This window comes from Aspergillus viridinutans (assembly GCF_018404265.1).
Source record: "Aspergillus viridinutans IFM 47045 DNA, scaffold_9, whole genome shotgun sequence".
NCBI classification, from domain to species: domain Eukaryota; kingdom Fungi; phylum Ascomycota; class Eurotiomycetes; order Eurotiales; family Aspergillaceae; genus Aspergillus; species Aspergillus viridinutans.
Window position 1 is genome coordinate 680,064 of NW_025091225.1, and position 25,705 is coordinate 705,768.

General features: G+C 49.6%; 9 protein-coding genes across 9 annotated transcripts; 5 read left to right on the forward strand and 4 right to left on the reverse strand.

Moving 5' to 3' along the window:
• Positions 1 to 2,037: 2,037 nt before the first annotated feature.
• On the forward strand, positions 2,038 to 3,768 carry Aspvir_009852 (aldehyde dehydrogenase family protein; the record flags this gene model as incomplete). The annotated part of the gene is made up of 4 exons (XM_043272990.1): positions 2,038 to 2,099; positions 2,171 to 2,951; positions 3,066 to 3,486; positions 3,539 to 3,768. The coding sequence occupies 4 exons, from the start codon at positions 2,038 to 2,040 to the stop codon at positions 3,766 to 3,768; spliced, it is 1,494 nt and encodes a 497-aa protein (XP_043128925.1).
• Positions 3,769 to 4,152: 384 nt separating this feature from the next.
• Positions 4,153 to 4,990, reverse strand: Aspvir_009853 (pyridoxamine 5'-phosphate oxidase family protein; the record flags this gene model as incomplete). Its single annotated transcript, XM_043272991.1, has 2 exons — positions 4,153 to 4,497; positions 4,598 to 4,990. The coding sequence occupies 2 exons, from the start codon at positions 4,988 to 4,990 to the stop codon at positions 4,153 to 4,155; spliced, it is 738 nt and encodes a 245-aa protein (XP_043128926.1).
• A 2,473-nt stretch (positions 4,991 to 7,463) lies between these two features.
• Aspvir_009854 (Zn(II)2Cys6 transcription factor) lies at positions 7,464 to 9,722 on the reverse strand (the record flags this gene model as incomplete). The annotated part of the gene is made up of 5 exons (XM_043272992.1): positions 7,464 to 7,908; positions 7,965 to 8,561; positions 8,620 to 9,008; positions 9,099 to 9,304; positions 9,362 to 9,722. The coding sequence occupies 5 exons, from the start codon at positions 9,720 to 9,722 to the stop codon at positions 7,464 to 7,466; spliced, it is 1,998 nt and encodes a 665-aa protein (XP_043128927.1).
• A 2,499-nt stretch (positions 9,723 to 12,221) lies between these two features.
• On the reverse strand, positions 12,222 to 14,026 carry Aspvir_009855 (putative nonsense-mediated mRNA decay protein Upf3; the record flags this gene model as incomplete). Its single annotated transcript, XM_043272993.1, has 2 exons — positions 12,222 to 13,719; positions 13,776 to 14,026. The coding sequence occupies 2 exons, from the start codon at positions 14,024 to 14,026 to the stop codon at positions 12,222 to 12,224; spliced, it is 1,749 nt and encodes a 582-aa protein (XP_043128928.1).
• Positions 14,027 to 14,496: 470 nt separating this feature from the next.
• Positions 14,497 to 15,821, forward strand: sitA (TOR signaling pathway phosphatase SitA; the record flags this gene model as incomplete). Its single annotated transcript, XM_043272994.1, has 4 exons — positions 14,497 to 14,650; positions 14,709 to 15,099; positions 15,152 to 15,483; positions 15,532 to 15,821. The coding sequence occupies 4 exons, from the start codon at positions 14,497 to 14,499 to the stop codon at positions 15,819 to 15,821; spliced, it is 1,167 nt and encodes a 388-aa protein (XP_043128929.1).
• A 500-nt stretch (positions 15,822 to 16,321) lies between these two features.
• Positions 16,322 to 18,322, forward strand: Aspvir_009857 (putative phenol 2-monooxygenase; the record flags this gene model as incomplete). The annotated part of the gene is made up of 5 exons (XM_043272995.1): positions 16,322 to 16,834; positions 16,891 to 17,772; positions 17,829 to 18,036; positions 18,061 to 18,177; positions 18,228 to 18,322. 5 exons carry the CDS (start codon positions 16,322 to 16,324, stop codon positions 18,320 to 18,322), a joined length of 1,815 nt encoding a protein of 604 aa, XP_043128930.1.
• Positions 18,323 to 18,749: 427 nt separating this feature from the next.
• Aspvir_009858 (NUDIX hydrolase) lies at positions 18,750 to 19,418 on the forward strand (the record flags this gene model as incomplete). The annotated part of the gene is made up of 1 exon (XM_043272996.1): positions 18,750 to 19,418. One exon carries the CDS (start codon positions 18,750 to 18,752, stop codon positions 19,416 to 19,418), a length of 669 nt encoding a protein of 222 aa, XP_043128931.1.
• Positions 19,419 to 19,590: 172 nt separating this feature from the next.
• Positions 19,591 to 21,047, reverse strand: Aspvir_009859 (putative dipeptidase; the record flags this gene model as incomplete). The annotated part of the gene is made up of 3 exons (XM_043272997.1): positions 19,591 to 20,507; positions 20,562 to 20,774; positions 20,825 to 21,047. 3 exons carry the CDS (start codon positions 21,045 to 21,047, stop codon positions 19,591 to 19,593), a joined length of 1,353 nt encoding a protein of 450 aa, XP_043128932.1.
• Positions 21,048 to 21,984: 937 nt separating this feature from the next.
• On the forward strand, positions 21,985 to 24,350 carry Aspvir_009860 (flavodoxin and radical SAM domain protein; the record flags this gene model as incomplete). Its single annotated transcript, XM_043272998.1, has 2 exons — positions 21,985 to 22,009; positions 22,069 to 24,350. The coding sequence occupies 2 exons, from the start codon at positions 21,985 to 21,987 to the stop codon at positions 24,348 to 24,350; spliced, it is 2,307 nt and encodes a 768-aa protein (XP_043128933.1).
• Between the last annotated feature and the right edge of the window lie 1,355 nt (positions 24,351 to 25,705).

Consider the following 25,705-nt stretch of genomic DNA (forward strand, 5'->3'; position numbering starts at 1 on the left):
CAGATCATTCAATTAGTAGTCTAGAACTTGCCTTCCCAAGCACTCCTAAGTCCAACCATCTCTCCCCTGATTATTAATTATCAAATGTTAGCTAGGTTCGTATATGGTTCAAGGTTACTGTAGGAAGCCGGTGCATGATTAGGTAGACCGTAGGGGCAGCGAACGGTGAAAGGTAAAGTAACTTAGAGTCGGGATCTCGAGTTGACCAAAACCAATCAATGGAGGTGATCATCGGGATTCGAAACCAGGAGATGAAGCTAGAATATGTGATTAAAGCCTTGTGAAGGACCTTATCTGTGCCAGGCGCTCCCACACTGGTTCCCGGTGTGGGTGCACCACAGCGTAACTTCCAACCACAGCGTAATTTCCAAGTATCTTTTATATGGCATCACCATATAAAAGGTATATATAGATTATTTACTCTATGTATATACACATTTGGTTTTTCTAAATTATTATTATTTAGATATATAAGTATCTATCTTTTATTACTATCTTTATTATTAGTAAGGAAAATTATAAGTGTTAAGATAATATAATCTCTCTCTATTTTTTTCTCTAAGAAAGAAGGTTTATAGAGGGAAACTTCGCACATTCTTATATCTCTAATTTTTAGTTAATATTAAAATTTTAAGAGGGAAGATCTTATAATTAAAAGCCTTTTAAGAGTTTTATACTATCTAAAATATAGTTACCCTTAGTAAATACCCTGATATTTAACTTAGGGAGTATGTACCTTTTATATGGTGATACCATATAAAAGGTACTTGGAAGTTATGCTGTGGTTGGAAGTTATGCTGTGGTGCACCCACACCGCGGACGCGGTGTGGGTGCGCCTGGCACAGATAGTACTGGCGAGAACCGAACACAACTAGACTAGACCCTGACACAAGAGGGGCAGAAATTCTGCAAGCAGTTGTTGGGCGGGGCTCGAAGGATGAAGCTCTGAACTGTTGAACAGCTGTAATTCCGCAATAATATTATTCCGCATCCACTATCTTAGGTAGTGTTACCTTAGTATCCATGATCGTTATTTGTTGCCTAGAACTTGAGGTACTTCTTGGAGGTGAAGTGGGGTTAAGGTAGTTTTGCTGCAGCTGGTTAGCCTCGCCTTGCCTCGGCTGCACATTTCCCGTTTAAGGTGCCAGCTAAACCCCTTGATGACGCTGTGCATCCGAGGAAACAATCCTATTCGGAGCACTGAGCACAATGATTGGCTCTGGGTCTTCCTAAATATCCTTGTTCTCGCACGTCTTTATGACAAGAGGAAAGTATCCGTGTTCCGTTAAGTCCGTTGGTAAGCAACTCAGCGCTACTGTCTGCCTTCGGTGCATTTGTGATCTTCTCCCCGAGGGCTGGAACAGTTTCGCTGTGCATCTTGCCTAGTTCGGTAAAACTTCCGCCCGTCAAATCTTCTAGGGGTAATGCGGTAGACTAGCTGGGAGTGTGGTAGAAGTCCAGTCCAGTGTGGATTCAGGACAGATAACAATAGACATTGTCTATGGGGTTTCTGCCATTAAGCTTCACTTATGTAATACAACCTTCAACACATGACGTTGTGGTCCCATTGGTAATTATGAGAGCTATCCATGGTGCATACCTACTCTCCCCCATCTGTCATTCTTTTTTTCCATGCTGTATGAGATTCACCAGTAGAGCTGAGCCCTGTTTCTCGGGTGAAAATCTCTCCGCCTGTCCAGAACAGACATCGTGCTGAGCAACCAGAGCTAGATACCACTAGCTGCAGGTCTCCACTTCTTTACGCTGTTACAGTGATATGCCACTCATGAGTGGCACAGAAACGAAACGGGCAGAGGCAAAGCAGCAACCCCGCAACAGAGCGGGGTCCCAGGGATCCTGTTACGTATCGACTCCAATGGCTTCCCCTCGTTCCCTTCTCTTTGCCCCTCCTCCTTACCGGCAACAGCTCCATGCAGCTTGCCGTGTTTACTCTTTTACCTATAATAAGGAGTGTCTTCCCTCTCTTTCTGCCTCTGTTATACCCCTACTCCTCACTAATCGTCATATACACCCACCATGTCTGACCTTTCCGCCACTATCGAGACCCCCCAGGGGAAATATGAGCAGCCCTTGGGTTTGTATGTTTTCCCTGCATTCTATCTTCGCTTCTCTATTTATTCGTTCCGTCCTAACTGCTTCTCGTTCCTAGGTTCATCAACAATGAGTTCGTCAAGGGTGCTGAGGGCAAGACCTTCGAGACCATTAACCCCACCACCGAGCAGCCCATTGTTGCTGTCCACGAAGCTACTGAGAAGGATGTCGACATTGCCGTTGCCGCTGCTCGCAAGGCATTCGAGGGTCCCTGGAGACAGGTTACTCCCTCTAACCGTGGCCGTCTGCTTACCAAGCTGGCCGATCTGATGGAGCGTGATATGGAGACCCTCGCTGCTATTGAGGCTCTTGACAACGGCAAGGCCTTCACCATAGCCAAGCTTGACATCGCGGGTGCTGCCGGTTGCATTCGCTACTATGCTGGCTGGGCTGACAAGATCCACGGCCAGACCATTGACATCAACCCTGAGACGCTCACCTACACTCGTCACGAACCCATTGGTGTCTGCGGTCAGATCATTCCCTGGAACTTCCCCATGTTGATGTGGTCGTGGAAGATCGGTCCTGCCGTCGCAGCTGGTAACACCGTCGTCCTGAAGACCGCTGAGCAGACCCCCCTGTCCGCCCTCTATGCCGCTAAGTTGATCAAGGAAGCTGGCTTCCCCCCAGGCGTCATCAACATTATTTCTGGCTTCGGTCGTACTGCTGGAGCTGCTATTGCTAGCCATATGGACATCGACAAGGTTGCTTTCACTGGTTCCACCCTTGTCGGCCGTAACATCCTCCAGGCTGCCGCTAAGAGCAACCTCAAGAAGGTGACTCTCGAGCTCGGTGGAAAGTCCCCCAACATTGTCTTTGCCGATGCGGACATTGAGAATGTAAGTCCAATCCCATGAGTTCCCCGCCCTGTTCAGTCCCCCCAAAGTACATCCTCATAGCAGCGCTACATTTCATTTTTGGGGATTCTAACATCAATTTTGCGCAAATTATAGGCTTTGAAATGGGCGTCCTTTGGAATCTATTTCAACCATGGCCAGTGCTGCTGTGCGGGATCCCGTATTCTTGTCCACGAGTCGATCTACGAGAAGTTCCTGGATCGGTTCAAGGAGCGGGCAGAACAGAACAAAGTCGGCGATCCTTTTGATCCCCAGACATTCCAAGGACCTCAGGTTTCGCAGCTTCAGTTCGATCGCATCATGGGCTACATTCAAGATGGAAAGCAGTCTGGTGCAAGAGTAGTCACTGGCGGCGAGCGCCTTGGTGACAAGGGGTATTTCATCAAACCCACTATCTTTGCGGACGTCAACGGCGAAATGAAGATTGTCCAAGAGGAGATTTTCGGCCCTGTCTGCACAGTACAGAAATTCAGCACCGAGGAGGAGGCCATCAAGCTTGCTAATAGCACCAACTATGGTAGGTGTATCCAGATATGCAACTGCTTTACCCACGCTAATCTCATGGACAGGTCTTGCCGCTGCTGTCCACACCACTAACGTCAATACAGCAGTTCGTGTATCAAATGCCATCAAGGCTGGAACAGTCTGGGTCAACAATTACAATATGATCTATCCCCAGGCACCATTCGGTGGCTACAAGGAATCGGGTCTTGGCCGTGAACTCGGCTCTTATGCTCTTGAGAACTACACTCAGGTCAAGACAGTGCACATCCAAACCAGCGATTGCCCGTTCCCCTGAAGCCAATGACACACTGCGCTTCCGAACAAAATTACTCTGATTAACGAATTTTTTTTGTTTATCACGTTCAAGGTTGAAATGCTTTCAAGGATGAGGACTCTCAGATAGTAGCATTTAGTCCTTTGAATTATAATTAGCGATGCCAGCAATCACCCTGGATCCGGTATCCTAGATTTGAAGCCACCTATCTATCTTGGATTTCTTGTAGCAGTACTATTAGTTCACTGGCAGTATGATGCCATGCCAACATACAGCGTTAAAGTCAGTTGGTTCGTCTGCTACCTTTCGTCAAAAAAGCTGTAGAGTCCAGTCATGCCAACGCTCCCTTTTTGTTTCAGATACTGCGTGAGCTACTAGTACGAGCTACCGTACCTCATATCTATCTCAATCATACCCCATCCAGCAAAGAACAGTCATAGCAAAGAACAAACACAGCAACGACGTCTTCACCACCTCAATCTCCTCTTCATGACGATGCAACCAATTCCGCACTCGTCCCACCCACACATACTCCCCGTTATCCCCGATCGCAGACCAGAGCCCCGGCAACCCATCCAAACTGCTTGCATTCCACTGCCGCTGATACGAGCGGAGCTGGCCCTTCTCCACGGTCTTGCTCGCAAAGTGACCAAGCGTCTCGCGGTCCTTGAGGTACGGTTTCGGCTCGTGAGTCTCCGGGTCCAGTTTGAGGGCCAGTTGCGGGACCCCGAAACCACAGGAGGTTTGGACCTGCAACAAACAAGTGTGCAGTGATTTAGCTAAATGGGATCTTACGACCAGTGTACTGTACTCCTAATCAAAAAGATAATTGGCACTGCATTAATCAGACCTTGTAAACATCCAACCGGATAATCGCTCGCGCCCCGATGACGCTCTTGTTCCCCATGCGCTCGAGATACGTCGCGAACTCGGGCTGATTCCACTCGATCACCGAGCCTGTACAGAAGAAGCGCAGGATGCGTGGCGCAGCGTCAAAGGAGCAGAAGAGGACCGTGATCCGGCCATTTTCTCGCAGATGGCAGATGGTCTCGTTGCCGGATCCTGTTGCGTCGATGTAGGCTGCTTCGTTGGGGCCGAGGATGGCGAACGAGGCATCGGGTAGGCCCTTGGGGGAGAGATTGACGTGTTTGCCGCGGAGGGGGGCCGAGGCCACGAAGAAGACGCTTTGGCGGAGAGCCCAGTCGCGGAGGTCTGGGGAGATCGAAGGGTAGAATTTAGGCATGGTGTGGTTGATGGATGGAGCCCTCTAGTATATTCGTACAAAATTCCGCAGTGAGGTGTTAATAGTGACCGTCGATAATGAGTCACCAGTCACCTGGCTGACACAATGCAGGGATTCGTATTCGGAGTCATCCATAGAGAGGTACACTCAGACTCTAAACGAGAGTACCGCTCCGCATGTTGTCATTCCTTACATCTTTTCCTGCCTCCACGTCTTGAAATATCCAGATCACCGCCATTATTACCGAGGTAAATTTTCTCAGTCATCCGCGTAGGTATTAGAAATTTTGTCTTCTGGTCCCAGTGAAACTTGTGTCTGAGAGCACAGGCTTTTCAGGCAGGGCAGGTATTTATCCTCTGGGAAAAGGGCCATCTTCGTGAAAGCTTTTCATCTTGGATGACCTTGATTTGTAAGTAACAAGCTCACGGTTATCAATCTCGAATCCGAGAGTGGAGTCTCGTTTCCCCTCTAGATATGCTTGGTACTGTTGTATGGTTACGCTGTGTCGGGGTAGAATAACCCGAAGAGGCGTCTCGCAGTGCATTACTCCGTATCCCGAACGATCCCCAACAGTTCCTCCTCATCCATTGTTTTTAGAGTTTGAACTGATTGAAGAGACCAAAGGTCTTGCCCTTTCGATCTTTTTCTCATAGTCTCATTGATCGATGAAATCTCGTGAGACCTTTCTAGACATACAATTCCACACACTAAAAAAGTGTCCGGACGATGTACTCGTCAGTCTAGGGATACATATCCATAATCAGAGTGGTACAACCTTCAACGCCCTCCTTCTCTTCCTCTCACGCTGCCGCCGAGAATTGTTATCAACGGTGTCTGCAATGGTCTTCCCAGGAATGAATGTTGTACACTTCCTTGATTGCACCATATCACCTCAAAAGACGAGGGTACATGTAGCCGAGATATAACCCGAAATTTTGTTTGACGGGGTGCAGATAACATGCGCGATGTAAGCGAAGTCCATGATTCTGAAGAAGTTGAGGTTGTGATCTTTATTGCCAGGCGCATACCACTCGTCTCTACATTCAAAGAAGTCAGGGTCCGTCAAACGATCAAAGAAGGCCAGGAAATATGGGAGGCAACGTACCTCCCGTAGGGCTTAATCATTGCGCGGCAGTACGATAGAACTCTCTGGTGGCTTGTTCCTTCTGAAAAGGCATTTTCAAGCTTTGCCAGGCTCTCCTTGGTCAGTACCCTTATGGCAATCGCACCTGGGAACTCGAGACTGACGAGTCTCGACCGCAACAGGCGTATTGATGCTTTCGAGATCATCGAAGTCTACCCGAACGAGACACGTAGTGGTAATCTTCTGCGGAGTATAGAAGCTTTTTCTGCCTCTGCGGATTGCAAAGAGGACGATAAGTCGACGACTGAGTCGGAGTCTTCCTCGAAGGCCATGATGGTGTCCGGGAAGGTTTTGAGGTGCTTTCGATAGCTCTTCGGTTGCTGACAGGTCAGCAAAAGGTCATTGGAGAGTGACGGGCTAGCAGAGAGAGGACTCTGTCGATGAAAGAGAAAACATGAGTGCTGGAGAAGAGGGTATTCTGGTGAGGAATGGAGGATGGATGGAGGAAACAGGTGTGTTCGTTCTAAACTCGACGTTCATTTAATTGATGCCGGAATGGACCTTCCATATCCATATTGGCAGCCATCAGAAAACGCCTGTTGAGGCAACAAGAATTGAGAGGCACTGACTTTCAAAGTGGAATTGCTCTATTGAACGAGAAGACCTCCAGGCAACCCAGGAAAAGAAAATGATGATAGCAGAGATGTCCAAGGTGGAGAAAACATCAAAGGATAATTCACTCACTATGAGAGGTGAGTCCTTGGGGAGTCTCTGCGGCCTGGAAATGTAGTGAAGGAATTTGTAGTATGAGCAGAGAGGTCTGCTGAGGTATCTGTGGGTTACATGCTTAGACAAGTATTCACCAGTACAGAACATTTTAAGATATGCTACAGCTTCTTCATCTTCCCAGACTTGGTCAGGCCATTTAATAGCAGTGTACACAATACTATCGAGAGGGGCCACTATATGAATGTTATGTCTCGCAATGACGTCTTCTGTTTCAGAACGAAACAACCTGCCCCACACCTTGCCTGAACGGGTGGAAATGAAGCCATATGTATTTCCAAACTCGGTATACAAGCTTGAAATATGTGGAGTATGATTGACATACGGATGGAATAGTAGCCAGTGAAAAAAATGAAAACTGTATTGTATAAGATAGAATCAATGCAATAAAAGGTTAAAGACGCAAATCGACGTTGCCAACTCTGAGCTTAGACTGGCTGAACTCTCTATTTAGAATCCTGAGCCATAGTGATACATTACGACGGTTTTGCGAGGACGGTATGCATAACGCAATACCAAACGGAAGATCAAATTAAGCAGATAATTAGCAGTATGGACTTGGTACAACGCAGTACTCATGCTAGTATGTACAAAATGATACATTCAGAGTGAGTTCATATCACTCGTTCTGTCTTGCAGCGGGAGTGTTTCTTCTGTGAAGGGGAAGCTGTCCCAAAATGGTAGCTCCATGCCCTCCCATTCCAAGGGGACGCTATTGATATCAAAGGGACTCGCCGGTGTGGCTAGATTAACGGTGACCCCGCCCTCCGTCTGGCGTGATGCCCTACGGCCATTCAAGCTGAAAAGCTTGCTCACGTATTGGCTTTTGCTACTTTGATCCTGGTTCGAGAGTCTTTGGCGTTGTTCGGCAATAGCGTTGCGGAGAAACGAGAGTATTTCGTAGTAGTGGCCTGCTTGGGCGGACTGCTGGGAGAACATGTGGAGGATGTCGATGGCGCCAGTGAAGGCTTCTTCGAGGTCAGGATTTGGGTCTTTTTGCGAGAAGAGCGAGAATCCGACAACTAAAGCTGCAGCAAAGATGAAGGCTCTGATGAAGGTAATTATTTAGCATGTGCAAAAGGTTAAGCCGTGTGTACAACTCACTTTAGGATACACATGTTCCCTAGGAGTAAATGGGAACGATGAATCTCCAGGCAAGTTTGGAGCATGTAAAGAGCTGAGTCTGTGCAGGCGAGAGCCAGCCGGGAATGCACAGGATTCTCTAACAAGACGTCACCAAGATTTCGTTCAGCGAGGCTGTCATGTACTCGGGCCAGCCGGACCCCTAGCGCTGATATCAGGAATGGTCTCGTTACAATGATGACGGCAAAGTGGTAGGAACAGGCGATGTGCAAGCTGCCTATGACGCGGTCCTGGGCAGCAAGACAATCCTCTTCTGTGCCTGGAGGTGCAAGCAAAGACTCCGGTAGACCATCGCTCCACCGCTTAAGCTTCTCCAGTATCGACTCGGCGACCTGCGCCGAAGCCGCCTTTTTGCTGTACAATCGAGTGATCGTCTCATCCAGGATCTGCGCGAGATTATATAATGCCACCAGTCCTTCATCGGCAAGACCATGGCGCTGTAGTGCCTCAGCGATGCTGGCTCCTGATTCCGACCGGAGTGAGGCTGTTGCGGGTGGTCGTCCGAGGATGGAGCTGACGAGAAGATCAAGGTTGCATAAACTCATCCAAATACATGCTCTATGTTATAGTCTCTGCATTAGCGGGGAAGCGACAACACGATGAACCATGTGGATACCTTCGGTGCTGTTCGCTGACTGGTAGCGAACCAGAGACATCGATGTGTAGACCGAGTGCCACAGCTGCTCGAGCGGCCACCCCAAGATACATGAAAGCAGCATTTCTGCGACACGCACCGAGCATGTAGAACGACATCAGCAGAAACAAGCACACCATTTCCAGGCTGGGGTTCTCCAGCATGCTGACGAACGCCCGGCGTTGCCCCCTTGCAAAGAAGAAGTGTTCAATTTGCACTTTCGTTGGATCGTGCTTATGCGACTGTGCGCCAATGGCAATCATGACGTCGAGGAGAGCTGTTGTATGCTGTGCACGGCTAGTCTCGGAGCGTCGGTTATGTAGAAGTTGCATCAATTCGGAATCCGGCATCAGATAGAGGAAGCCACTCGTCTGTATGGACAGATGATCAGCAGGGTGTCTCTGAATAACTCGACGACGGATTGGGTTCAATAAGCCTCAGGCAGTTATGATATATCTTACTGCAATCTGGTATGCTTGGAGCAAGGCTTGACGCTGCTGGAGATCCAGCTGGTCTTCGAAGTCCGGCGAAACATTCTTGGGCGCTTCTGTTTCGAGCATGTCTTCCAATCTAACATTGTGTGAAAACTGTGACGGGCCTATGTGTTGAGTGACTGTATCTCGGAGTAACTGCAGGAAGGAAAGCGACGCAGCTCTGCCCACGTATACTGGATAGCATGTCAACTCAAGCCTTTCAGAGTGGCATTATCAACTGCTCCACAAACCTCTTTCCCCTTGCAGGCTACGCAACATTCTAGGACGCGTTTTGTGTGGTGCTTCAGGGGAAGCCGATCCCTGATCGACAGTGTTCTCGAGTGGTGCATGACGCCGGGAATCCGCAGAGGATAGTATCCGGGGCGGCGTGGTAGCAGCAACCGGTCTGCTTGGCGCACCCGGCGTGTTGAGTTGTCTTGAAGATGAGAACGACTCCCTTCGTCTGCTTGGCACACACGAATTCGCCTGTCCCTTTCGAATGCAGTTTTGGCATGGGAAAGATCCGCTACATCTCCTCTTGGATGTTCTGCAGAATAGACATGCCTCGTATGCCCGTAGACGGTTGGCGGGATGCACTTTGGGTCGTGCCATAGCCTAGATCAATGTCTAACACAGATGCAGATCCACATGCTCATGTCGTCTTAAGTGAGGCGGCTGTCAAAATAGCTTGAACACCTCCGGTGGTATTTTATTTTTCCAGCTCTGCAGGGGAGATAAGGTCTCCCCGCATTTGAGCCATGCTGTATTATGCGGCGTATCGGTTATCGTCGTCAAGCGACCGCCATGTGGGCGGGGGAACGTGTTGATCTCCAAATGTCTCCGTTCCGACTTCCGATTGATTGTGCCTTGGGGCTTCCTCGGTGTTTGAGCAGACTTCAACTATATTCTGTCGGGCATATGGACATCATGGTTGGTATAGAGAAATATTTAAATCGAGATGTGGGTTGGTTCTCCATGAATATGAAGACATATGTGGCGGCCGACTAAAATCTAGTAGCGAGATATATATACTTGTACCAGGTACATGCCGCAGCAATCCTACAACTCACAAATCACATAACTTCGACAGGATCTAGCTTGCTCTTCAGTAACACAGTAGATGGATACCCCAATAACACAATAATTCAAATCAGAAGTGGAAAATTGGATTTGAAGAAGCTCATGAGAAGCTTTCGCGTTTTGAGATGGATACTATGGGATATTAATCCAAGTTCTGGAACTAGATTTAGATCTTTGGCTCCTTGGCCGAAGGGATACATCTATAACTTTTTCTTTTTCTTTTTGTTTCTTTCCTGCACCACGTTCGGGTCACTCGTTCGAGACCTGGACCGTCTAGTAAAAAAGATCGAGGCAATCTCAAAGAATCTATCACCACAATAAAACTCCATGACCATAGGACGCAGCAGACAGAGAAGGCAGATACTGCAATGTCCCAAACTACTCGAGTTGCCTTGATTGCCTTGAAAACAGCCCGCATATTTTGGCGCTGTACGCCTTGCTCGGTCCAAGCAGCAGTGCTCTGCGTGAGAAGACGTAGCTCGTAGATCTGCGTTTTGCGAGCTCGAATCCAACGTGGCAACCATGAGGACCTCAAGTCCTCCATATCAATTGCCAGACGCAATCGATAGCAGTCTTACGGAGGGGTGAGTGTAACGGGAGAGCTCCGTATTATCCTGGAGACTTGTACAAGCGTGGTACTCCGACCATTGTCACGGAGGTTATGGCTGGCTGGCATTATTAGATAAATGGAGTCTACAGGTATCCCTAAGCTTGTAATTCTGCTCTTGCGCATGGGTTCGTCTTCGGCATGCCGAAATAGCTGAGCCCGTCGGCAACGTAAGTCAACAAACAGGCCAGCCATAAGCCGGCAAAATATGATAGGCACGCAGTTACTGCTCGCATGTCATTTGACCTGTCTGGCAAAGGCGGCCCAAACGGTGAATGAATCATAATTGTTCAGAATTCTGTTTTCTCAAAGAAACCCAGGTTTAGTCACGCTTGAATTGTAAGGACCACTGACAACATGTATGTTCCGTAAACTCTTGCCTCCAACTCCAATCAGGGCATTATATGAGTTCCCGTTTGTCATCATATCCTCATGAAACCACTCAACAACCACTGAGAAGCAGATGTTCGAGCAACCATCCCTGATGTTGAAATTTTACACTGGAGCCCCTTCACTAGTGAGCTCAGAGACGGCCTGGCCAGCGGAGCGGAAAATCTCCCATCAACTCTGATTGGTGCGACTGGCAGCCCCACCAGGCAAACCAAGCAAACAGAAAAATTTTCGCTTGAGGCTAGCGCACTCGCTAGTGCCAGGACGCAAATATAAAAGGCCCCGAAATCCCATTCATTTTGGAAATCAAGCGACTCTACGTATGTTCTCCCCCTCCCTACCTTTGGGAAAAACCTCTCGACTGCGAGTCAAAGACGTCCTGCTAACAGTTCTGCCACAGTTCAAAGAATCACTTTAGAGTAGACGTCCCACCTCTGAGCTCTTCTAAAGAGCCACAGAATCTCCACCCTTGCTGATGACTGCTATGTCCTCGATGCCCTAAAGTGAAGCCGTTCTTACTCCCGCCTCGACCTTGCTTCGTTCCGACGCTCTGAACGACTTGTTGCAAAACGAGCTTGTTCGGGCTGTTGGATGTTGCTCTGGTCCAGGGAGTGGTGATGATCTTGACCTTGTCCTGACGTCTAGACTTCGGTCGGTCGGACTTGGTGGGTGTCGAGGAGGTCTGAAAGGTGCCCCCTCTTTTTTACACTTTGATGTTGGTGTAATCAAGCGATCGGAGTTTGCCCAAACGTTTTTCCCTTACTCAGATTAGATAAAAAATTTAATTATTTGGATGACAACATTATTCTCTGCAGTAGACATGAACTGTAGGTGGCGAAGTTTTCAGACGACCTTATGAATGCATTCGCTCTTGATCTTGTACGTCTCAAGCACAAAATTAATCCTACATTTTCTTCTCGCTCTTGGTCGCTGTTAGGAGGGCTTATGGTAAACGTTCGATCTCATTAAGTCATCAGATGGGTATCACTACTCTGTAACATGCGGCACGCTTAATCAGTCGGTACCTGCATTTCTCATTTCGCCTCCCCCCCGGTCTTCCCACTAGGTGTGTTTGAACTGGCGTTTGCTCCGTTGCTCTTCGAACCGCCCTTGTTCCTGGATCCACGACCACCACGCGGTCCACGAGACGAGGATGGTGTTCCTGGTCCAGATCCGCCTTCTGAGCCCTGCTTGGCACCACGGTTGCCGTTGCTGCTGCTGCCATTATTCGGGGGCGGTTGCTCGCTTCGACCCTTGCCACGAGCCTTTTCTGCACCAGGATTTACCTTGCGCTCAAGCACGACCACTTGACTCTGCGCGACCGTGACAGGACTAGCGGCAATTGCCTTCTGAAGACCATCCGGGTCTGCAAAGTCGATGTAGCCAAATCCCTTCTTTTTGTCAATCTCCACCTTCAAGATCTTTCCGAAAGGCGCAAATGCAGTTTCAAGTAATGGTTCTGTAACTCCCTGTGACGGATTGGCGTGCTTGAGGAACGCCTGCGTAGCCGTAGGTGAAGCAACTGGCGCGGCTGGCTTGCCTTTCGCTGCTTTCGACTGCTTCGGTGCGGATGGAGCGCTAGTAGGGGCTGAATTTGGACCAGACTGAGCATGAGATGACGTGGGCTCGCTCGACGGAGGTGTAGCATTGGATTTGCCCTTGGAAGTCCCTTGTTGCGATGGTGACGCGGGCTTCCCAGACTTGATATCCTTCTTGCCAGTATCTGCAGTAGCAGCCGCGTCCGGCTCTTTCTTGCTCGAGTCCGTCTCTGTCGAAGCGCCCTTACCAGCCCTCCGACGGCCGCCTGAAGGCGCAAGCCCCAAGTCTCGCTGAAGAATCTTGGCTGCCGCAGCGACGTTATTACGCTCGCGTTTCCGTTCAGTCGGAGCAGGCTGAGGACCATCTTTGCTAGTATTTTGCGTCGCTGCTGGTTTACCAGCTTGCTTAGCAGCAGCATTGGCGGCCCTGTTTGCTGCTTTCACTGCTTCTTTCGTCGCCTTGTCTGAGGTCCTGGACTTCTTCTCTGCCTTGTCTCCTGTAGCTGCCAGGGCGACATCCTTGTCCGGCCGCTGCAAAAGTTTCTTCGCTTGTACCTTCTCCGACTTGGACTCCTTCTCGCCCTTGGCATGCCTGGAGGACTTGCTGGAGGCCTCTTTCGCTTTGTTGGCCTTCTTTTCCTTGATGTACTGCACGAGAGGCGTAGTGGTCACCGTTTCCTTCTTTTCTTCGGCATCGGTAGGAATGTCAACAGTGGCAGCTTTTGTAATAGGCTGAGTCAGACTTTCGAGGAATGCGATGAATTCGGGATCTTGGTCAATGGTACCCTGGCGGGCATCCTTCCGTACACGGCTACCTGGAATTTTGGCGTAGGGAGCGAACTCTAGAGACGGTGGTCCCAAGAGAACCGGATCATTGAAGGTGTTGCGAGTGTCTAGGAACGATGTCTGTCGGACTTTATCTGATAAAGGCGCAATATGCTCGCTGGATGTAACATGAATGTAGGCGCGGGAGGGTCTCGAAGGTTTGGCATGGCTGCATCAATGTCAGTTGAAAGACGGCTGATTTGATCCCTAAGAGCTGGCACTTACTCTTTGGATACCTTGCCTGGCTTGTACTGGTACCAGTCGACTTTTCCCGCTCCAACCATCCACTCTGAACCCAGAGCATTTTCGAACTCGGATTGGGTTAAACCCGGCGGTAACCGTCTCGCGAGCAATTTGAGTCGCGGAGCAGGTGGCTTCGGAGGCTTCTTGGAGGCTGTTGACGCATTCTTCTGCGTTGCAGCTGCAGGAATCTGAAGTACACACCCTGTTGGCTTGCTATCGGAAATCTGCGTCATGATGAACGGTTATGAGGGGTGGGTGGGATCTACACTCCGACTGGGGTGCGCCGCAACGTAAATCCCTGAGAATGAAGATGGGGCGGACAATATGATATTCAAGAGTTCGAGGTAACAAAGACCAGTGAGGATATAGTGAAGGTGACGTTGGTCCTGAGTTGATGAAAAGATACCCTCCGGTTCAAGATTGAAACCAGCTGGATATGTTGCGGCGAGTGAACTACGGGACACGAGGGCCGCCAAGCACGCGACCCTGCACAGACGATCAGGGCCCAATTTCCTGCGGGGAAATACGTTCGTGCAAGTAAACTTGTGTTGCTCTCGTTGTTGTCCAGATCCTCCGCCGTGAATTAACTATATCAAGAAAGCGATCTTTATATTCCGATTGCTAGACCTCTAATTTTACCTGAAGCCTCTCACCAACTCGGTCGAACTATCCCTTAGTCGCTTCGTTCATCCGCACCCGCACCATGGTGGACAGCAAGATTCCTGAACCGGGACCAGCCAAACTGAAGCGCAATGCAGGTCCAGACGAATGGCTGGAGGCAGCCAAAGATTGCAAGTATCTGTCCGAACAACACATGAAGCAGCTTTGCGAGATCGTCAAGGAGTACATGATGGAGGGTGAGTCTGCTCAGGGGATCAAGGGATATACTCCGGCTCTAACAAATCATCTCTGAAGAATCAAATATCCAGCCTGTATCGACACCGGTCACAGTTTGTGGTGATATCCATGGTCAATTTTACGATTTGCTTGAGCTTTTCCGGGTATCGGGCGGAATGCCCGACGGGTCTGAGGTAGAGCCACCGAAGACGCAGTCAGCTGTCATTACATCGGACGATATCGAACCTCCGTCCACGATCTCAGATCCCAAGCTACGAAAGAAGTTGAAAAATACCTCTGCGCCGGAGGACGGAAGCGAAGACTCGAGTGAGAGCCAAAGAAACCGGTCCTCGAGCTCTGGCTCAAGAGATGTCGAGCTCAAGCGGAACTTTGTGTTCCTGGGCGATTATGTCGATCGTGGATACTTCAGCCTGGAGACCCTGACATTGTTATTATGTCTCAAAGCCAAGTTTGTGCTCGCTCTAGGCCCCTCTGCCCATGCTACGACTGACTTCTTCTAGATACCCTGACCGGGTAACACTGGTGCGCGGAAATCACGAGTCTCGTCAGATTACGCAGGTGTACGGGTTCTACGAGGAATGCTTTCAGAAGTACGGAAATGCCTCTGTATGGAAGGCTTGTTGTCAAGTGTTTGACTTCATGACATTGGGTGCCATCATCGACGGTAGAGTGTTGTGTGTACATGGAGGATTGAGTCCGGAGATAAGGACCTTGGACCAAGTTCGTGTGGTTGCCAGAGCGCAGGAGATTCCACATGAAGGCGCCTTCTGTGACCTTGTGTGGTCAGACCCAGACGATGTGGAAACATGGGCTGTCAGCCCCAGAGGAGCAGGTCAGTTTTGTGATCTTTGACGCCAGCTCAAATACTTACAATTCATAGGTTGGCTGTTCGGTGACAAGGTGGCAGACGAATTTTGTCACGTCAACGACTTGACATTGATCGCCCGAGCGCATCAGTTGGTGAATGAGGGCTACAAGTACCATTTTGCGAACCAAAATGTGGTTACTGTCTGGAGTGCGCCCAACTATTGTTACCGATGCGGAAATCTGGCGTCCGTGTGCGAGATTGGTGACGACCTCAGACCGACGTTCAAGTTGTTCAGTGCTGTCAGCGACGACCAACGACATGTACCCGTATCGCGGCCGGGCCGCAGCGAGTACTTTTTGTAGAATACCTCTTTCGCGCTCTCCCTTTTGGCATATTTTCTGAGAGTTCCGGGAGATACATGATCCGCATCGACGCTGGCGTCCTAGCATGCTTGATGGTCTGTCTTATTTGCCAGTGTGGGCAGTGATGATGATTTATATAATGATCTTAGACCCCGCTAACGATACTTCTTTGAGCCCAAGAGGGCAGCATGATTACTCGCTTCATCAGCTTGTATGCTTCCACTTTGATACCTTGCATGCGTGCAATAGACTCTATCCGTCCAATATACTCTTGTTCCATATCGTTATGCTGTCGTCCTAATCTCAGTGTTGATTGGCCGGCACTTGACCAAGGCATCATCTGCCGACGGCCCGGGATGCATCCCGATCTTACGGGATACGTTCCGGCCGCGGATCCGAGTATACCATAAAGAAGCAGACCATGGCCACAAAATCCGGGGAAAGGGTTCTTCTCGAGTTCAATCACTCTTCTCCTACTTTTTCATAGACAACTCATTCCAATGTCCGAGAAAGTCGATGTACTTATCTGCGGGAGTGGTTCCGCAGGCCTGTGCGCAGCGACATGGCTCGCGCGGTACGGCATCCGGTGTAAGGTGCTAGAGCGCCGCGACGGGCCCATGACGATGGGCCAAGCAGATGGTGTGCAGTGCCGGACGGTTGAAATCTTCGAGAGCTTTGGGATCGGAGAGGAGCTGCTGCGTGAAGCGTACCATGTGCTGGAGGTGGTGTTCTGGGCCGATGATGGATCTGGTTCGATCAAGCGCACTGGTCGGACGGCGGATACGCAGCCAGGTCTGTCGCATCAGCCGCATGTTATTCTTAACCAGGCTCGGATTAATGGGCTGCTGATTGAGAAGATGCGGGAGTGGAATAATCAGGAGATCGACTACGGGTACACTGTCACCGGTGTCGAGGTGGATAGCAAGCTGGCGGCGGATCCGCACGCGTATCCTGTCAAGGTGACTGCAGAGAAGAACGGGAAAACTGAGAAGTTCGAGGCTAAATATGCGCTTGTATGTTTTCTCCGTTATTTTCAATTATTCCTACAGGCAGTCTCTGACGTCTATAGGCTTGCGACGGTGCTCACAGCACCGTTCGGAAATCACTCGGCTACAACATGATCGGAGACAGCACCGATGCCGTCTGGGGTGTCATGGATATGATCCCTCGCACCGATTTCCCCGACATCCGCAAGAAGACCACCATCCGCTCAAAAGCAGGAAACCTGATGATCATCCCCCGGGAAGGTGGCAGTCTGGCTCGCTTTTACATCGAGCTGCCGGCCGGCACAAAGCCCAAGGAAGTCAAGCTTGAGCATCTCCAACAGGCAGCAAAGAACATTCTCAGCCAGTACACGATCGAGTTTGTTGAAACCATCTGGTGGTCTGCGTATTCCATTGGCCAACGCCATGCAGATTTCTTTCACAAGGATTACCGCGTCTTCCTTGCCGGTGATGCTTGTCATACGCACTCCCCCAAAGCCGGTCAGGGCATGAATGTCAGCTTGCAGGATGGATACAACATAGGCTGGAAGCTAGCTACTGTCCTAAAAGGATTGGCGTCGCCTTCCCTGTTGGAGACATATGTCCTGGAACGCCAGAAGGTGGCGATCGATCTGATCAACTTCGACCGTTATTTCTCAAAGCTCTTCTCCTCTGGAGGCCAGACTTCTCCCGCTGAGTTCCAGGAGGGGTTTATCAAGGCTGGCAACTATACCGCCGGAATGACGGCGCGGTACGACAAGTCACCGATCACTTCCGACGTGGACGAATCAGACGTGCTTTCGACAAACGTTGTTGTTGGTATGAGACTGCCCAGCGCTCAAGTCGTGCGCTTCAGTGACTCGAAGCCCATGCAATTAGCTCAGGCGCTCAATTCAGATGGCCGTTGGCGAGTGATGGTCTTCATTGGAGATATCAGCTCGGCCGAGACTAGGACAAAGTTGAAGGCTGTAGGTGACGCCCGTCATATTGCTGCCTTGAACGAGATTCGCTGACCTCATAGTAGATCGGTGACTATCTCGGCTCAACAGAGGGCTCTATCCAGACATTCCGCCCGAAGGGAGAAGATATCGACAGTCTTATTGAGCCCATTCTGGTGGGTCATGGCAAGCGCCATGCCGTGGAATTGGAACAAATTCCCGAGTGCTTCTACCCTGTGACTGGAAAGCATCAAATCAAAGGCGGGTCTCCGAAGTTCATAAGAGAACTCCATAGTAAGATGTGCTAACGATCATCAGACCTTCACAAAATCTACTACGACGATGAAAGCTATAACAAGGGTCATGGCCACTGTTACGAGTACCTCGGGATTAGCCCCGAGAAGGGCGCAATTGTGATTGTCCGTCCGGATCAATGTGAGGATCCTAATCGTCAGTTTGAATAGCTAATGCTAATTCTTGCCCAGATGTATCTGCCGTGACGAGTCTGGATGACTATACGCAGATTGGAAATTTTTTTGCGGGTTTCCTGATACCCCAGCTGCCTGAAAGCAAATTGTGATTCGACCTGATTATAACGAACATACTCCGGTGACTTTCTTCGACTTGTATATAGTTCTGCATGAGCCTGTATATATCAATGATGGCCAGCAATAGGCAACTGCTTTGTGTTAAGAGTCGATCATCAGGATGTGGGGTATTGGGCGATAAGAGGTTGACCACCCCGCATCCTCGTCGAAGGATGATTGTAAGCTGAGTCTTGTCACTCTTGCCTCACTATCTGAATCATCTGAGGCTCAAAACCTAAATGTAAATACGACTGCCTATACCATCGGGAAGATCGATCGGGTCAGCCTCGTATAGCATGAGTCATCCAACGTCCAGCTGAACGAACAAAAAGGCCGAGGACTTATCTTCCAAAGGGTCGAAACAGTAACTCGTCCCCAAACACATAAACATCGCAATACTGTGTCGCATCAAAGACCGGCATGGCGGAATCTCCTGAATTCATCGTACCTCCTCATCTCGCTGAATACAATGTCCCTCTGCCCGAATTCGCCGCGTCGAAACCACATCTGACGGATTTCGTTGTCGGGGGACTGGTATATTCTCAATCCGCCGAGAAAGATGATGACGCCACCGATTCGACTAGCAAAAAGCCTCGTACTCGCGTTCTGCTCCTCCAACGCGCCGCCACCGACTCCTACCCCGGTCATTGGGAAGGCGCAGGAGGGATGTGCGAGCGCACCGATGCCACGCTGCTAGCCGGTGTGGCGCGCGAAGTCTTTGAGGAGACCGGGCTCCACGTTTCCAAATTTGTTGATTTGATTGCTATTGACGAGTGGTCGCGGGTTTTGCGGGATGAGTTGCACCGTGTAGCTAAGTTCACGTTTTTGGTTGAGGTGCATGAGGCGAGTGGGAAGGCTGGTGTGCCATCCGAGGACGTGGTGGTGGGAGTTGCGCCGGAGCGCTGGGAGGATGGGGTGAAGTTGGAGCAGGTTGAGCATCAGGCATTTGAGTGGGCGACGGAGGAGGAGGTGCGTGAGAGTCTAGAGTCACAGGGCAAGTATAAGTTTCTGAAAGATCAGGGTTGGAATTTGTTGAAGGGGTTTGAATTTCTGAAGAGGACTACATCGGCTGAGGGAAGTCAAGGATGATAGCCTATGGCTGCCTGAGGCTCGCTATTCGCAAGGGCAGGTTTTGCATATGATCTTATCATCGCTTACGTGTTGTGCAGCATTTTCTGAGAGCGTTACATGCATTTTGATACACAGCCTTAGAAATGACCGAAACAGAAGTTGAAGTAACCCGTTGCGGCCGTCAGCCAACCTAGACTATATTGTCTTCCACTGGCAAAGCTCCCTCAGCTTGCATCTTCAGGGCGACCTCGTCGACTCGCTTCCATACGCGCAGTAGGTTACCTCCTGCGACCTTGGCAGCATCCTCATCACTGACACCCCGTCGTAGAAGCTCTGCGATTAAGTCGGGGAATTTAGACACATCCTCTAGATCTCGAGGAACAGTCATGATCCCGTCAAAGTCGCTACCTAAACCGACGTGGTCGAAGCCAATCAGACCTCCAATGTGCATAATGTGATCCGCAACTTTTGCAAGAGTAGCATGTTCCATATCAGTCTTTGGTAGCTCATCTGGGTTGTCCGACGCAGTACACGAGATGAAATCGGGCGAGAAGTTGACCATAACCAGCGAGTCTTTTGCCTTGACGAGTTCTAACACGTCGTCGGGAACGTTGCGAGGATGGGGACAGATCGCGTACGTAGAGCTGTGACTATATATTACTGGCGCACGACTGCCGGACCAATTGTCCTTACCGGCACCGAGGACGTCTCGCATAGTGTCCACACTGACGTGAGCCAGATCGATAACCATGCCCATCCGGTTCATCTCATAGACGAGATCCTTTCCGGCTTCACTGACCCCGTGCCAGTACGGAACGGCCTTTTTGATACTGCCGTCGGGCTGTTCGGTCAAAGCGGCATCCGCATAACGATTGTGGCAGTTGTGTGTCAGTGTGGCGTATGACACCCCAAGGTTATAGAAATCTCGCAACAGAGCCAAGGAGTTACCGATAGAGTGGAGGCCCTCAATTCCATAAGGAGAAATGATCTTGCCATCAAGGAAAGCTTGAAGAGCGGTTGTTCCATTCGGAGGTAATGAAAATGTGTCAGGGTAGGCCTTTGCTAGGCGTGACATGACGTCAACTTGCTCAAATGTTTGACGGATGCCTGGTAAATAGTTATTAGCAGTGAGTCTGAGATCCAAGGGCTGAATACGCCTACTTGTTGTATACGTTGCATCAGAGAAATCCTCCCAATTCTTAGGACACTGGACAAACACACTCCAAAAGGTACCGCCGACTTTGCCCTTAGAAAGTCGCGGCAGGTCAACATGACCTTTGAGGTTTCCTTGAGTAAAAGGAACAGTGAAGTTGTCCGCATAAATCTTGTTGTTGAAAAAAGCCCGAATGAAGATGGGAAGGTCATCGTGGCCATCTGTATAACGGTCAGTATACTCGCGTGGCTAAATTATGAAAGTATTGTACCAATCAATGGAGTGTCTGACAGGATCTTGTCGACTCTCTGCTCAATGGTAAGAGGTGCGCTCAATTGGGGAGACGCTGTCGTGAAAACAACAAGGCATGCCAGTAGGAGTGTCACAGCCAGCCGCCCAAGATAGCGAGCAAAGGACGTGTTTTCGGAGATTTGAACTTGTTTCTCTTCATCATTTGAGAAGCTCTCAAGGGATTGCTTCTTCTCAACAGACATCTTGCTAGACGTCTGACGGTAAATCATAGAAGTCAATCAGTATCAAGAAGAATTGTGTTAAGAGAACAGTTACACTCACAGCACTAAAGGCAAGGCTGGGCTGACAAATACGATCAATAACGCGGACAGTTGACGATTTCTATCTTCATGCAATCATGCCTTGACTTTGTCCTATCTTCCATGTACATCAGAGGAATTAACACCACTCTCAAAGATAATTGATGCAGGTTATCAGTGTTTGTGCAATTCAGGTCGAGGTCTGAGATTGGCTATCAAAGGACGCATTCCTAAGGTTGACTCATCATGCAGCGAACATTATTATCTGACCTCGGTAGATTCTGTCCTTCGGAGCACGACAATAGCAAGGCCATATTAATTATTGTTTATTATCCGACATATATCAAACCACTCAGCCAAAAAGGTGTCCAGACAACCATCTCTGGCTGGTAGGGATGGTAGCAGTAGGGTCAACACTGCAGGAAATACAACATTATCTGTAGTTATAGAGATTCGAAGTATAAATTGACCTGTTCTTCGTGTGCTGATTCCTGCCTGAGGTGTCTACCTGTAGCCCAGCAAGCTCAAAATCCGGGAGCCAATTAGAACCCATCTGAATAGGGGAATTTCATCCTCATCGAGTGCCTGACAGCGACCTTCTTGATCAAAAAGCTCTTGAAAGCCGAAATATCCAGGTAAATCGTCATTTGTGCAAGTATTATTGTTCGCTTCTTTCATCTCCGAAAGTAAATAGCTGCTTACAAACAAGGAGACCCCATTCGCGCCCTCCTTGGCTTCTCCCCACTTGGTTCGATCGCCCTCCGTCAATCAATTTTATCCCGCCTTCTCAAGTTTCTCTCCGCGAATGCGACTAAATATTAACACGGCAGCTTAAAAAGGAAAAAGGGTTGAACTGCTGTATTGATTCCTTGGAATCATCATGGCGGAGCACTCCATTACTGAAGGTTCGACAAAACGAGAGATCCTTTCCCCAGTATCATGCTGACCGATAGTTCATTTATAGGTCTTTTGGCCTTCTGGCATTCGTACCGTCTACTGTTCCTGGTCGCTCTCTCAACCGTCTTCGTGGGTTTACGATTCTACCGCAAACTTCAGTCCAGAACGAAAACAACGGCCTCGTCTTCGATTCCGCCATCACCCCGTAGCCAATCCCCTGAAAAGACGGAAAAAGACACCTCTCTCGAGAGCAGCAACCCAGCAACGACACAGAAGGCTGAACGGCAACTTCCCCTGGCCAACGGCCCAGCAAAGGGCACTTCAGGCCCGAAGAGGGTTACCGGTAAAAAACCATCGAAGGTTGCTGGACGACGAGGACAAACAGAGGATGCGGAGCCCCTGACCTTCATCCAACCTATCATCTTTTTCGCTTCTTTGACTGGCAACACCGAAAGATATGCCAAAATACTGTTGAAGGAATTGCGCGCTGCGGCGCAAAAGTGGGCTGATTTGCAGGATCGCGAGCGTGGCCTTCTACCCCCTCAGATTCACGACCTCTCGTATATCGATCTCGACGACTACTTCACCTCCGCACCGAAGCCTCCGCCAAACTCACCCGGTACACGCTACGTATACTGCTTTTTGATCCCTACGTACAACATCGACAGTATTCTGAATACATTCCTTGACCATCTTAACGAGACTCATAATGATTTCCGCATCGACACAGGCTCTCTGTCAAGCCTCGCCGGGTACTCTGTTTTCGGATTTGGTGATAAGGAAGGCTGGCCTACCGAGGAGGAAGGCTTCTGTTCTCAAGCCAAAGAGCTGGACAAATGGATGGCCAAACTGACAAGGCGGAAAAGAGCATATCCATTGGGATTGGGTGATGTTAGAAGTGACGCTGAATCCTCCCTGAAAGAGTGGTCCCAGGGATTGCAAGACATCCTTTTTGACATCCTCGAAAATGGCGGGCTGGGAGAAGGCGTGCCTGGCAGTGGTGATCCAGTTGAGAGTGACGAGGAATTGGACGATCAAGACGTAGACAAGAGCAATGCTCAAAACGTCATGGACTTGGAGGACATCAAGTTTGGGGGTGATCAAAATGCAGCCGTGTCGCCAATTCCCGTGGATTTTACAACCACAGGAAAATTTTCCTCTGGTCAACCAACAGAAAAGGAGATGGTTCCAAAGACATCACCCACATACGCTGCTCTAACAAAACAAGGCTATACGATCGTCGGCTCTCACTCCGGAGTCAAGATCTGCCGTTGGACTAAATCTGCGCTGCGTGGTCGAGGTTCATGCTACAAGTTCTCCTTCTACGGTATACGATCGCATCTTTGCATGGAGGCTACACCGTCGCTGTCTTGCAGCAACAAGTGTATCTTCTGTTGGCGCCACGGTACGAACCCAGTCGGTACTACTTGGCGTTGGAAAGTGGATTCTCCGGAGTTGATCTTCCAGGGAATCAAGGAGGGCCATTACAAGAAGATCAAGATGATGCGTGGCGTTCCTGGTGTGCGAGCCGAGAGATTCGCAGAGGCCATGCGCATCCGACACTGTGCCTTGAGTTTGGTCGGCGAACCGATTTTCTATCCGCACATCAATGAGTTCCTGGACATGGTGCACGGCGAACACATCTCCAGCTTCCTGGTATGCAATGCTCAACATCCTGATCAACTCGAAGCTCTGCGTCGCGTAACCCAGCTATACGTGTCCATTGATGCAAGCAACCGTGAGAGTCTACGGAAGATTGATCGTCCTCTGCATCGGGATTTCTGGGAGCGCTTCCAACGTTGCTTAGACATCCTACGGGAGAAGCGCCATGTCCAGCGCACTGTTTTCCGACTCACCTTGGTCAAGGGATTCAACGTCGATGATGAAGTCATCGGCTACGCAAATCTGGTGGAAAAGGCACTTCCGTGTTTCGTCGAAGTAAAAGGTGTGACGTTCTGTGGCACAAGCACGAGTGCTGGAGCTGGCTTGACAATGCAGAATGTGCCTTTCTACGAAGAAGTCGCCCAGTTCGTCACTGCCCTCGACGCCGAGCTGCAGCGCCGTGGCCTGAAGTATGGCATCGCCGCGGAGCATGCGCACAGTTGCTGTGTGCTCATTGCCTCGGAACGGTTCCACGTCAATGGCAAATGGCACACTCGGATTGATTATGATCGATTCTTCGAGCTTTTGGAGAAGGAGAAGGCCGATGGCACGTCTTTTACTCCCGAAGACTACATGAGGGAAACCGAGGACTGGGCGCTCTGGGGTAATGGTGGCTTCGACCCGAACGATAAGCGTGTATACACCAAGGGCAAGAAGAAGAATATGCAGATCGCGGTAGAGCCTTGAGGAGAGGTGGTCAATAATAGTTCTGCCAAGAATTATACCCCTACTGAGGCTGCCTGATTGCAATATACTTGAAATGGATGGCTACCACCATGCTACTCCGTCCACAAGACAGTTCCAGCAGGACGATAAGCATACCGCAAAGGCGTCGGGCTCTGCCAGCCGGCTTCATTGGCCTGGGGCAAGTACGACAACGATAGGCCATCTTCAAGTCACGGGGGCCCTAAACTAGGGTTCGCTCGTCCGTTGGAACCTCGAATTGAAAAAGCCAGCCTTCTCCCTGCAACCTTCTATCTCTCGTTCTCCCTTCCCTATATTCCCACCACGGAGAGACAGACGAACACCCCGGAAGCACGTCAACACACAAAAGGTCAATTCAGATCCCATTAAAAAGCATGCTTGTGCCATCTTTATCAGACTCCCCATGAAGGAGGTTGGGATCGGTGAGACTTATAGGGTATGGGAATGGGACAATCTCTGTCAACGACTTCCATGGGACAGGGATGGCATTGCATCTAAACTGATGTAATGAGGACATAGTGGAGGAGCTGTAGGGTTAAGATTCTCCCACAACAAGTGTAGTACCTGGCTAGTTAGTCTGGAATCAATGAGACACAGTTGTAAGGGAATCCTATATCTGCAGAGCCAAACAAAGCATCTGTCACAATGATAGCGCTGGGCCGAGGACCGGATGGCCACTCAGTAGCGAGATTCTAAACCTCTACGACTAACACCGAGGACTTTATTATAACTATCTATCCCGTAGAGTCATAGCGGATCATGTGTTTAGAAGCCGCAAGCACAGTCGATTCTCTAGAGCATTTGAATCCGCTTTTCCCCAGCAGGACACGCGATGGTCCGTGGCTGACTCTAACTGGTAGAAAACTATTGCTTCTTCATATCAAGATAAAGAAACAATGCCAATCATGGCTCTGCTGCATTAGACCGTATCGAGATTTCTGTAATTCAAATTTTGCTAAAGGTATTCTTCAATCTGGAGAGGGATAGCGTCTTCCATAGCCATCCTATCTAGTATGCGTGCACCTGCATCAGACCTAAGCAACCCTACATATAGATTTTTCTCTCAGCCAGATCGGAATCCTTCCATTACGTCTTTTGTTGCTTTGTGTCAACCGTAAGGTGTCCGTCGCATGCTCTTCGAAAGACTAAGAAGCTCGAGGCGCGTTCTTCGCAGGACAAGCTGCCACGATGTATACAGGGAACTCAACTTCCAAAACCCTAGTCAGGACCTAGGCCCAGAGAGAAATCACAGCTCAGTCCTGATCTGGAAAGAATAAAAGGGGAAAAAAAAGAGGTTCCGCCTTACATTCGCCAAACCAAACCGGAAGCCAAGCCGG